At 48.3% G+C, this 13411-nt stretch overlaps 1 protein-coding gene across 6 annotated transcripts in view; it reads left to right on the plus strand.

The window, feature by feature from the left end:
* The window catches only part of GRM7 (glutamate metabotropic receptor 7), a 139938-nt gene that overhangs the window by 85085 nt on the left and 41442 nt on the right, over nucleotides 1-13411 (plus strand). For all 6 annotated transcript variants that reach the window (XM_027640729.1, XM_027640725.1, XM_027640726.1 and 3 more), the window contains exon 7: nucleotides 9066-10001. In XM_027640729.1, the coding sequence (XP_027496530.1) occupies nucleotides 9066-10001 (936 nt within the window). The remainder of the gene's footprint in view (nucleotides 1-9065; nucleotides 10002-13411) is intronic.

The raw sequence follows: 13411 nt of genomic DNA on the forward strand, positions 1-13411 counted from the left end.
GAGCACTGGGCACATCACAGATACCTGAGCACTGGGCACATCACAGATACCTGAGCACTGGGCACATCACAGATACCTGAGCACTGGGCACATCACAGATACCTGAGCACTGGGCACGTCACAAATGCCTGCCAGGTAGTCCGGTGGGAAACTCAGGCTTCCAGTTAGATCCACTGTGCTCTTTAGCTGTGTTTTTGACAAATGTTTCCATCCTTCTTGCCCCTTGTCTCAGCCCAGTAGGGCCCCCATAACTGCTGTGGTAAAGCCCCAGCCTGGGTCAGCCCTGACCAGGCACCCCCGTCCCAAATGAGGGGCTGCTTCCTGCTGGGGATCGTCCCCACGGCATGGAGAGGGCATAAAAAACAGCTTCAGTGTTGGTGTCTCATCCTTGCCCTGGCAAAGGAAGTTTGATGGGAAATACTGTCTCTGTTTGTCTGTGACTGGCAGGCTGAAGGTGTGTGGGGACCTGTGGTTATCAGGGTGGAGAAGGGCAAGCCAGGGCTCTGGGTGGAAGAGGGAGAATCCAGGAAGTATCAGGATTGATGCCTCTAGATCAGACACATTTTTGCCTTTTCCTTTGCAAGTGTAGCCCTTTCTCCTGGAGCAGTGCTCAGCAGCCTGAAGGTTCATGTCTGGCGAGGCCACAAGGACAGCCCTGAGATGCTTGTGCTGTTCCTTTCTTTGACATCTCCTTTCTCATCCTTTTTTATGTCCTCCTGTGGTTTGTGTGGTGTGGGAGAAGGTGTTTGTGGACTATCCCTGTCTCTGTGAGAGGTGAGTGCCTGGCATTCTCCTCCCAGATGTTGGGATGCAGCAGAGAGTGCTGGGGACTGCGGGGCAGCTCCCCCAGGACACGGGTTTGCACCGTGTGGACATGCAGGGCTGGTTCCTCAGCTCCTCCAGCAAGACCTTCCAGCTCTAACTTAGATATTATTCTTCCCTGGGAGGGTGGTGAGGCCGTGGCACAGGTTGCCCAGAGAAGCTGTGGCTGCCCCTGGATCCCTGGAAGTGTTCAAGGCCAGGTTGGACAGGGCTTGGAGCAACCTGGGCTGGTGGAAGGTGTCCCTGCCCATGGCAGGGGTGGCACTGGATGGGCTTTGAGGTCCCTTCCAACCCAAACCATTCTGGGATTCTTTGATTCTATGCAAATCCACGTTGCATCCTCGCACAAAGAGCAAATAAGTTTTATTTTGTATGCAGAGGACGAATGAAATACAGAGTGACTTCCATTCAGGGGAGTGAGGAATGATTTCCTCGTGCCAAACCTGGCAGTGGGAGCACCGAGCAGGATTACAAGCTTTGGGACTTTACCTGCCTCAGATTTTACTGGCAGATCCTTGGCAGGTGTAGGCTGGCACCTTCTAGTCATGCCAAGAGTCTTGTGAATATTAACAGCAGCCAAAGCTTTGATTTGTCTCCATTTTTATGTATCAAACCTGCATGTGAACTCCTTTATTGCATTGTATGAGCAGCTATGGGAACTCTTGGCTTAAAGCTGTTTCTGTAGACCCTAAACAAAATCCAGCTGTGTTTTGCAAAATGAAATTTTGGTCCCATACAGATGCCAGTGCCAAGGGTAGCAGAGTGGAAATGATGATAATTTTATCAGATTGTTCCTGTTTGCTTTACAGAGGAGAAAGAAACCCCACAAAGGGTGATTGAAAGCTCTGCACACGTGAGGCCCACGTGAACAGCTCTTGGAGTTTCCAACCTTTAAGCAAAGCAGAAAGGTTCTGACAGAGAACATGTACTGAGTGGGTCAAAAATAATCACTATTTAAATGTCCCTGAATACTGATTTCTGAAGAAAATCACCGTGGCTTGTGGCAGGACTATAATATCAGAGTATAACATGGAATTTAATGTGTCTCCAGCCAATCATTCACATGATGGGCAATAATGGCCCCAAATAAACAGCTGTACAGCGTCTTTAGTCTGCTCCAAAAAACTTGAGGGAAAGGCTTTATTTGCTTTGTTTTCCTGCTTTATTTTCTTTTTCACTAAACTCAAAATGTACATTTTATGTGAAAGTGCTGCATAAATGATTCCCATGAAACAACCTTGTTTACTTGTTAACTGCACCTTTAATGGTGGGGGGAGCTGGGTTTGACCATTAACAGCAGCATCTGAGCAGCTGGTTCCCAGTGGGAAGTGGAACTCGATATTTTATCCCATTTTAGCAGTGTCTGTCCTTTAACTGGCTGGTGAAGGGTGGTGCAGGCTTAAACCTCCCTTTGCAAGACCAGATCTCGTCCTTTTTCTCCCAAAAATACAGCTGGAGAAGGTGTTTCTGGCTTTTCTCCTCGACCCCTGGTCCCTAAGGTTGAGTTCACCCAGGGCACGGGAGCTCCACTGCTGGTCCTCCCTCCCCATCCCACCCATCCCCACTGCCACCTGTGCCCTGGCAGGGGCAGCAAACCAGGATGCTCTCCAGGATTTTTCTGAATGTCTCACCCTGTTCATGGGGAGAAAATTCCCTGCACTGGAAGGTAGTTACTCACCTGGGAGTGTCTTGCAGTGAAATATTTCAGGTACTCACCTGGAGGGAATAAGATACCAGCTCCAGTCCTTCTTCCGCTTGATGGGAGGGGAAGGCCCTCAGTGCTGGGTTTCTCCATTCCCTCTGTCTGTCTGCTGTGCCTCTGTCTGTCTGCAGATCCATGGGCTGCTGTGCCCATGGGTCAGGGGCCTCAGCAGCTCTGGGAGCACCAACCCTGGCCAGGACCAGCCCCACCCTCCAGCCCAGCAGGAGGTGCCATGGCATTGATGGAATCCTGGCCCCAGGTGTGGGGCAATTAAAGTCCCCTAATTTTCTGTGTACATCCACAGTTCTTTCAGGGCCCAGCTGACTGAGCATAACCCGAGCAGGATAATTTAATACTGGTAATATTATTAATATCACTGCAGCAATCTAATTAGGGCCGAAAGGAGCTGGGTACTGAGCTCCCCTCAGAATTCTGTGTTTCTTTCCTCTCCCCCCTGACCCACGTGTGGCTCTGCCCGCGAGTCGTGAGGAGGAAATTACTGACCCATTGATGCTGGTGCTGGAAAAAGGGAAAATTGGGACCAAATAACGTGACTAGAAAATACTGGTCTTGGAATGAGCCTGGGAATTAGCAGGATAAATAAATGAAAGCATTTGGAGTTGGCAGGCACCCAGAGATAAATTCTGTCCAAACTCCACCCTCTGTTTGGCTCCTCTCCCCTCATGCCCTTTCCACTTTGGAAGTTGTGTGTTGGATTTGGCAGAACTTTTTCACAGCCATAAATAACAGGAAAAATAAGAAGTTGCTGGCTCATAAGAGAGATAAACAAAGATAAAGGGCCAATCCTTTCCTCAAACATTTGGTAAGGTTGTCTCATGGCTGTGTCATGAAAAATGACTCATGAAAGGAGTTTTCAGGTGAAAGATCAGAATTCCTGGATTTATTTCTAGATGTGCCATTGTCATCCAGGCCTGTGATTTATGACTTAAACTTGCCAGCTGTGGAGGGTTATGAACCTGTTAGAAACAAGCATTTGAACAGTTGATTTTGGCTGCTGAAGGGCTGAGCCATCACTTTGCCCTTGAGCTGAGCTATGGTTTATGGGCTTTGAGACTTGGGACTGGGGGTTTCTCATCATCCTGCTCAACAAATCCCTCTGTTGCCCAGAGAAGCTGTGGCTGCCCCATCCCTGCAAGTGTCCAAGGCCAGGTTGGACGGGGCTTGGAGCAACCTGGGCTGGTGGAAGGTGTCCCTGCCCATGGCAGGGGGTGGCACTGGATGGGCTTTAAGGTCCCTCCCAACCCAAACCATTCTGGGATTCTGTGATGATTCAGATTTTCTCTCATTCTAAGCCACCACAGGATACAAAATGGCCTTGGGTAAGCTCTGCTTTCCGAAGATAGTTTTGCTCTAACCTATCAATTTAAAGAGACAAGAATTGTATGGTATTTGGAAGCACATGCTATTTTTTAATTAGAAAATATTATGCAGGGGTTGCAGGATGAATACTGAAGATGCATGGTCCATCCTCTTCCATTAGTGAGGAGACAACACGAAGCTGTAGGCAGATACAAAAGCATTAAAATAATTAATTTTCAGTTTTATTGTGTGTCAACAGAAATGTAAGATAATAAGCATTTTTGCAAAAATTGTGGATTAAGCATCTTTCTCTATATCAGTGTTGTGCTAGAAATGTCCTTGCTTTACTGTAGAACAAATAGCCCTTGGATCTCATTAAAGAGGGTATTATAAGTGCTCAGTGGAACTTGCTGCTGGTGTAAAGCAGGTGAAGTTGGTAAAAAATGATGAGAAATATTAAATGAAAGGCAAAGTAAGAGTAGAAAGGAATGACAGAAATAAATGAGGGTTAAGAACTGCTTACTGTGAGGTCACCAAAAGGGAGTTGTAGTCTGGGAACAAAAGTGATGGGATTAGTTGAAGTTTGCAACCATAATTAACTAATGTGTTAAATAGGGTTTTTTGCTGAAAGCCTTTGAGAAGTGACGAGTTTCCGTTATTTTCAACTAGAAAGTTGCAATTTGCTTGTTTGGTGTGTGTTTAGGGACAAGGCTCTGCGGCTGCTGTGCCATGAGGACAGAAACTAGACAGGCAGCAGCAGGAGAAACCAGGACAAAATACATGTAAGGCTGTTTAACTTCAATTTATAAGGAAGATACATTGCAGGGGCCTCCTCTGTGGGGTTGGGAGGCAGTGCTGGACTGATGCTCCATCTCACCAGTGTAGAGTTCCCATGGAACAGCACTGGAAGTAGGGAGGAAGAATAGCTGTGGTGAGGCAGGGTGAGCTGCAGAGCACAGGGATGGATTGGGATGCTCTGTGAGGAATAGGGTGCCCAGGATATGCCACAGCATCCCTGTCCCAGCAGAGCTGCTCTGGCAGCAGCTGTGGATCAGGTTTAGCCAAAAGTGGGGATTTTTTGCCTCCCCCACCCTGCAGGCTCTGTGCTGTCTCAGGGCTTTCCTGTCAGTCCTGCAGACAGGGAAATGAAGTGAGTCACGGGATGAGGGCAAACACCTCATTCCCCAAGCCCAGGGCAGCCACTGGAGCAGCTTTGCATCCTCTCTGGTTTATCATCCCCATTATCTCCTGAAGGGATTGCAGTTGATATTTTGCTGAAGGCTCTGCTGACGATGTGTTATTGACATATTCTTAGCTTAAAACCATTATCATGGTAAACCCCTGGATTTAAAAACTAATTACAAGACATTAATAGCTGAGCCTAAGAGCTAAGTCATGCAAATATTGCTGCCTGCGAAGGGGAATGTACACAAATGTTTGAACTGCTGAGTTAGGAGCTGGAGTCTGGAGGGTGGCAATAAATCCGAGCCCAATCCTCTGCCTTGTGTCCTGATGTGTCCGTGAGATTAATGGCACCGTTGGTAGGAAAGTCATATCAGGGAACGTGGCTATTTTCTTCCCCAAGTAGGTTAATTACCACTAATGTAATTATTTTTGTACTGTTTTTTGTTTTAATCAAACATTGCATGAAACAATTAAGTTCAGAACAAATGGCTTATTACGGGAATGTTTGTGGCGCTGGGAAGAACAGCAGCGACATTTGAATTATGCACTTCTATTGAGTTACTTTATTCATTAAAATGAACAATTACATTAGGCCTTATGAGACAGACTAAGCATTTCTGGTTAATGTTTGTTCTGTAGTGAACATAATGAGAATTTATATTGGAAATGGATCCCATCCCTCTGGCTCGAGGCGTTTAGGAACTGGGCCATTCGCAGGAGTTGGGAGAGCTTGGGGAAGAAGGAGAGTTAACCCCTGGCCCAGGTGCTGCTGCATTGCCCCATGGTGGGGGAGGGAGTTTTTGCTCTTCTTTTGGGTTTTTCAGTTGTTTGTTTGTTTGCTTCTTTCCTGGTTCTGGTTTGGGGTTTTCTCCTGCACACTGTGCTGGCAGGGCCGACCACGGTGCCCCACTGCCCCACAGTGCCCTGCTGGATCCCTGGAGCACGGCCAGCTTCCAAGTTCTGTTTTCATCAGCTCTATTGAATGTCCTACAATGAACCTGTTGTGGTTTAGAGGTTTTTTCCCCCATTTATCGGATCAATCCAGCAGTGCATGAACTGTCATGGCCTGCTCATGATGCTGTTGAAGATGTGCCACTTGACATGTCAATAAGCAGGCGATGGGCAAATATGTGATTTTCCAAGACATTAGACATCTCTACAGCATCTGGTGCAGTTTAGGTTTTGCATCCTTCCCAAATTCAGCAGAATTGCCATGGAGAGGAGCTCCTTGTGTCCCCCAGCACTGACTGGGTCCAGTGCTGAGCTCAAGATGTGGAATTGTTGGCTCACTGTGAGTACAGGGTGTCTGGCTGCCTCTGGAAGTGCTGTTGGCTTGGGAAAAATAAATTCCCTTATCCTCTGTGTGTCAGTTTGACATAGGACTGAAATGGAAGGTTCTACATAAAAAACCCAATTTTTTTATTAATTGCAAGAGTACTTTCTCATGCTTTATGAAATTGTTTGCTTCCTGCTTTGTAGACTGTGATGAGCATTTTCAGATCATCCGTGGAGGTATTAAAAAGATGTGTAGATGTGGCACTTAAGGACAAATTTTCTTTCAAAATTATGCTTTTCTGAGTGGGGAAAGTGCCTCTGGTTTGACTGAGGTTCTTACCTCCTGTGCAGGTGCTGGTGCCCAGCACATTCCCTCACAGGCACTTTGCGTCATTACTTTTCTCACCAGAAACAGCAGAACTCTGCAAATCATTCCGAGGCCAGTGATGAGTTCTCGTGGTGTCTCTCCAGGAGGCCAGAAAAAGGACTCTCCACACTTTTACCCCATCTTGTATTTATCTCTCTACACACAGTATCTGTGCAGAATAAAGCACCTTTAGGCTGTCCCAGGTCCCAGCAATGCCGTGGAATATGTCTGAGAATATGGAAATTCATCCTTTTGTAGCCATAAGGGGAAGCAGGGATGTGATAACACATTAATCAGTCTGTGGTTCTGAAGATATTAACATGTGGAAAATTGTGAAAATCATTTCCTTGCTGCAGACTGGGTCAAAATCTGAGCAGCTGGGATGATGTTCTCATTTCATATCGATGTCTGCTGCAGAAAGGGCATCAAACAACCTCTGTGGGTAATAGTTATGACAGAAAATGGAGGCTCTGGACTGGGTCAGTGACTCACTCCCTAGGTATAAACACCCAGGTAAGTCGTAGTTCCCCTGTCTCAGTCCACCTTGGAAAAGGTCAAAACACAATTCAGGGATTGAGAAGAGGGAGCAGCAGAGGGTCAATCAGGTGGTTTCTTAATGAATTGCCATAAACTTTTCCCACCTGCTTTAGGGGTTAGAGTTCCCACCCCTGGTTCTCTTTCCTCACCATCTCTTTGGGTCTCTGCAGTGACACCACCTGTGCCTCTGCAGGGAGTCAGGGATGTGGGCACGTGCCAGTTCTCCAGCTCTCCTACAGGGCATTCCCACAGCCCAGGAACTCAGCTCCAGCTCTGTAGGGGCTGTTACCATTGTGTTGGAGCAGTGATGGAGTCAGGCATGGAAATGGATTTCCTGGCTCCTTCCACTTCCAGAAAGACCAAAGTACAATTTACCAGTGCAATTAAATGAGTCATTTCCCTTTATCATCAGCATTCCTTTGCCTTCTGCGAGCTGCACACCTTCAGCTCAGCACAGCATGAAAGGAGGGTTCATGGATCTTTCTCTTTTCCAGGGTATTGAAGGTTAATGAAGTTTCCCAGGCAGTGGCAGAGCTCTGGAATATCCGTTATGGAGGGATTATTTTACAGCCTTCACAGAGAGACTCTTGGCTCTCCAGTGTTTGAGCAGTGTGTGACTGCAGGGTTTGGGTTTTCACATGTATGAAATTAGGATGATACAGGATCTGTTTTGAATTAAATTAGGAAAGTTCAACTTAATCCTTCAATTTAAGCCTTGCAAACCCCAGTCTTCCTGTGGACATGGATAATCAAGGCAGCTGATTCAAGAAACACATTCTAGAATTCTTTACTTATAGGGAAAATAGTGGAGCTTGTCAGCATTTAAGTGACCTAAAGAGAAATAGCTGAAATTTTGTTTTTAATAACACTTATTCACATCTGTCCCAGGGGATCAGGTTTTACGTTTGGAAAAGACACACACACACACAGAGCAGCTGGTAGAGCCACTGGAATGCTGCTGGGCAGCTGAGTTGGTAGCTGGTGCTGGCAATGCCAGGACCTTCCCAGGAGTTCCAGTCTGGACTGTTTCATGGGGGCTCCAATGCTGAGCCCCCCTTGTTCCTGGAACCTGGTGAGTGGCTTTAGTCTGACATAATTTGAAATGATTTGTGAGTCTAATTTTCCACAGTACTTGGGAACCTTTGTCACATACTTTGGAGTTCAGGATTCTCCAGACTGCAGAACAAGTGAGACTTTCCCTACATTTAATATAATCATTTATCATTTGCATTCCCAGAAGCATGTGTGGTATTTCAAAAGCTGAATGTGACTTTGAAATGAAATATTATCTAATTATTGCAGTTTTCATTGGTGACCATTTTCTCTGTCCTTCATATTTCTTACCTGGTTCATACTGCAGACCTTGTCATGTTCCCACTGATCCCATGCCCTGTATAAAACACATTTCCACCTTATTTAAAATATTCACCTGGTCAGCAACAGTTCCAGGAAGGAGATCTCTGTTTTGGTCTCGGTAAGAAGTGCCAGGTTTCGTGGAAAGCATTTGTGAATGTGAGTCCTGCCTTCCCTCGAGCACTGCAGTGTTCTTATTAGTTGTCACAAACAAGAGGTTTTCACTCTGCAGTTTTATCTGATGTTGTGTGTCATTCCACCAGAATTAACCACTAACAAAAATGAAAAATGGAGGCAGCAAACACTATTGTGCCTCAGAGTCCCTTGCAAAGACACCCGTGTGTGCAGTTCCTGCAGTCTTTCCAGGCGTCCACAGCCTAAAGAGTTTATCCAGTGGGGTTTTTCCCATGGGGGTTCCCCCTTAGTCCTCCTTGCTGTGGTTCCCCCCGGGGTCTGTGGCAGTGCCACCTGACTGAGGGTGTGTTTCTGTTCCCTGTGCTGCAGGTGGAGGAGATGCAGTGGGGCGGGGGCGTGCGGGAGGTGCCGCCCTCGGTGTGCAGCCTGCCCTGCAAGCCCGGCGAGAGGAAGAAGATGGTGAAGGGGATGCCCTGCTGCTGGCACTGCGAGCTGTGCGACGGGTACCAGTACCAGGCGGACGAGGTGACCTGCCTGCTCTGCTCCTACAACGAGCGGCCCAACGAGAACCGCACGGGCTGCCGCTCCATCCCCATCATCAAGCTGGAGTGGCACTCGCCCTGGGCCGTCATCCCCGTCTTCCTGGCCATGCTGGGCATCATCGCCACCATCTTCGTCATGGCCACCTTCATCAGGTACAACGACACGCCCATCGTGCGCGCCTCGGGCCGCGAGCTCAGCTACGTCCTGCTGACCGGCATCTTCCTGTGCTACATCATCACCTTCCTGATGATCGCCAAGCCCGACGTGGCCGTGTGCTCCTTCCGCAGGATCTTCCTGGGGCTGGGCATGTGCATCAGCTACGCGGCCCTGCTGACCAAGACCAACCGCATCTACCGCATCTTCGAGCAGGGCAAGAAGTCGGTGACGGCGCCCAGGCTGATCAGCCCCACGTCCCAGCTGGCCATCACCTCCAGCCTCATATCGGTGCAGCTCCTGGGGGTCTTTGTTTGGTTTGCGGTTGACCCGCCCAACATCATCATAGATTATGATGAGCAGAAAACTATGAACCCCGATCAGGCCAGAGGAGTTCTCAAATGTGACATTACGGATCTACAAATCATTTGTTCCTTGGGTTATAGCATTCTGCTAATGGTGACGTGCACTGTGTATGCCATCAAGACTCGGGGTGTCCCAGAGAATTTTAATGAAGCCAAACCCATTGGATTCACTATGTACACTACCTGTATAGTATGGCTTGCCTTCATTCCAATATTTTTTGGCACTGCCCAGTCAGCTGAAAAGGTAGGTGAGAGTGAACAGACCTGATATTCAGGACTCACTGTGGTTCTAAGGACGTGCTGATGTTCAGCTTTACGTGGATTTCCAGATGAGCTCTCCAGCCAGCTCATTCCCGAGACACAGGCAATATATGGCACTGTTTTCCTTCCCCACCTAGCTCGTGGGCCATTCATTTATAAACTGGCAAATGATCAATAACAATCACATTAGCCATTAGTTTTATTGTCGCATCCATTTCAATTGTATCCTTTCAGTAAGATAAGTGGGAATTAGCTGTCATATTATCCAGAAAGAGGCATCTCCTAACTCAATCGTTTTGAATACCAGATGTAAGCAAGAAAACTCTCAAAAAATACTCAGAAGACTCCTGTGCCTCTGGAGTTGGGCCCTGAGGGAGTGCACAGCCTGATGAGTGCTCTGTGTCACAAACAGCAGCCCCAGGGCACATTTACAGCCCAGACTGGGCAAGGGTGTTGTAGCATGCTGTCTGTGATCCCCAATCCCTGAACCCACACTTCCCTGTGCAGGAAAGAGCTTTGGCTTCTTGTTTCTTTTCTTGCCTCTATCTTCACTCAGCATTTGTTCTTGAACACAAAACTCAGGCGAGCTCAGCACTGTGGAGGGAATTCTTGTGTCCCTTTAATGAGTGAGCAAATGTCAGGTCCCAGCTAACACACCTCACATTGAGCTGGGGTAGAATTTCCACATTTGCAGTTGTTGAACTCACAGGCTGTTGAGGGGAAGCTGCAGGAAGACAGTGGTGTCACCCAGGCAGGTCTGTGCTTTGGCTCCAAGTCTCTTCCATAGGAAGGTCCTGCACCAGTGCTTTGTTCTTTCCAGTTTGGGAGATTGGTTGTACAGATTTGCAGTTGTTTTGGCCTCAGTTTTGTCCCTCAGTGGAAAAGGAGATCACTCAGAAGGAAGTTTGCTGGAAGAGGGGATCACCCAGGCTCACCCAGGAGGAGACAGAGGTTATAGAGAGGTTTCTGTGTGTCGTCTCACCTCTGCAATGAGCTTTCCATGCAGCCATTGCATCCCCAAAGGGAATTAATTTCAGCTGGAAAGGAGGTCTGCCAAGGCTTACAAACACTTCAAATAGCTCTGCTCTCCCTGCCAAGGGAGAGATAAGAAGCAGCAGAAACAGCTTTAACCACAGTGGGGTCTGTTTGTGACCTGGGTCTGACACAGGGAGTGTGGAGCAGCTTTTGGGCTCCCTGCCTGGCAGTGGGGCCTGCAGGTGACCCACATGAAGGGCTTTAAACTGTTGTCTGCAAAGATGTAAGGGGCTGATAAGAAAACACAAAGAATTCCCAAGGCTGCTGCCGGCATTCAAAGCCGTTGGGAGCAAAAGCTTCAGGTTTCCCTGTGCTTGCAGGGCTGAGTTACCCTGGACTGGGAAAGCAGCAGATTCATGCGCAAATTGCCATAGTACAGAGGGGAGATGATGATGAACTTGATTTGCTCTAGAGCACAGAGGAGGTCTGGGGCAAAGGCTGTGCCCCAGCCCAGGGTGCCCCTGCCCAGAGCTGGGGGGACACTGGGGACAAGGGACAGCAGTGTCCCCTGGCTGCCTGTGCTACCAGGGCTGTGCTCAGCTCCTTGGGCTGGGAGCTGCCCTGTCTTGTCTGGCAAACAGGAGTGATCCTCCCTGGGCAGGGGGCACTGGGATGTCCTTGGGTGCAGTCCCTGTGTCTGTCCCTGTGGGTCTGTCCAGCTCCCATGGCACTGGAACCCTCAGCTCCTGGCCCAGCACATGGTGCCAAACTCCAGTGCCTGTGCTCCTGGGGCTTCCCCTCCTGCCCTGCAAGAGATGGAGCTGCAATAGCTTTTGTGCTTTGCTTTCTTTTCCATCTCCCTTTTTTGAGTGGGGGTTGTGCTTTTTGGTGATTGTTAGTGATTTCCTGTCAGATATTTCCTCTGGAAAATATTGTGCTGTAGCTTAGCCACAGAGGCCTGGGCTGAAATGGAAATTGCACCTGCTGAAAATCTCATGCAGCACAATCTTTTAAACTGAGGAATGGTGTTATACATAACACTGTGGTTTTCGTTGTGTGGATTTATTTTATTTTATCAATAAATACAAGCATAATGTTGTTTGGTAGAAAGCATATTGAAAACACCTGCCTTGTTCAGGATAGAGAATAACACCTCCAACAACAAGAAAAGAACTCAAAATGTGCTGCAGGTAATTCATAGAAGGCAAATAAATTGAGCAGTAGCATTTGCAGCAGGTGGAGGGAGGCAGGAAGGTGTGAGGAAGGCCAGATACCAGAGTCTGTGCTACAGGATGGAGATAAAACATGAGGTGTATGGAAGCTGCCATGGGGAAAAAGGTGATTCCAGACCTTTTTAACCAGTTTCTTTGTCCAGTATCCAAAAACTGGGAGAACACATGGCTGGTTATGATTTATAGGTCAGTTGTGGTTTATAGGCTTAGTTTGGTAATGCAGCAAGTGGATTTCTGGGGGATGTGGAATGTGATTGTCCCTCCCATGTTTCACAGTCCTTTGGAGTTTCCTTGGATCTGCTGCAGTGGCCACAGAGCTCCTGTTCCATCCCTGGGGATTGTCCAGGTTTCAGGGGGTTGTGTGTCAGGAGGGGGGGTTTGTGTTTTCCTATACATTGTATATATCCCAAAATATGGGATATATGACCTTTGAGGATCAGGACACAGTACTGGGGACTGGAACTGTGCCATGGCTTTGCTCATACAGATCCTTCTTTTAGTGTGGATTCTGTAGAAAGGCACTAACAGGCTTTAAGCAGAAGGAGGGGAGATTTAGAGGGGATATTGGGAAGGAATCCTTCCCTGTGAGGGTGGGGAGGCCCTGGCACAGGTTGCCCAGAGAAGCTGTGGCTGCCCCTGGATCCCTGGAAGTGTCCAAGGCCAGGTGGGACAGGGCTTGGAGCAACCTGGGCTAGTGGAAGGTGTCCCTGCCCATGGCAGGGGTGGCACTGGATGATTTTTTAGGTCCCTTCCAACCCAAACCATTCCATGAACTGCACAGAGGAGTCCCTATGAAGCAGAGGGGTCACATCCTGTCCAACTCTGAGCTCCCAGTGCTCAGAACCATCCCCAGCTGAAGGCTCAGGGGGGGTTTGGGCTTAGGACAGGACAGGGTGTCCCAGCTCCTCCTCCTGCCCAGCCCCTGCCTTGGATCACCCGGACGTTTGAGAGGGACTGCAGGGATGAAATGCAGCTTTTGCACTCCTAGTGTAATTGTTTTTGACAACAAAACTCTTTTAAATTCTCCCTGGATGTGTGGGGATCTTATCAGAGGCCAAGTGAGCTCGCAGAGCTGTTGAAGCAATTACAGGAGTCAGGGCTGGAGGTAGAGTCGATACCAGGCGGCTCCTGAGCCGAGCAGGGGTTGCTGTGCCAGGGCAGGAGCTCAGGGGATCAATAAGGGGTT

Source organism: Corapipo altera, unplaced genomic scaffold, assembly GCF_003945725.1.
Source record: "Corapipo altera isolate COAL_440 unplaced genomic scaffold, ASM394572v1 55, whole genome shotgun sequence".
Lineage (NCBI taxonomy): Eukaryota > Metazoa > Chordata > Aves > Passeriformes > Pipridae > Corapipo > Corapipo altera.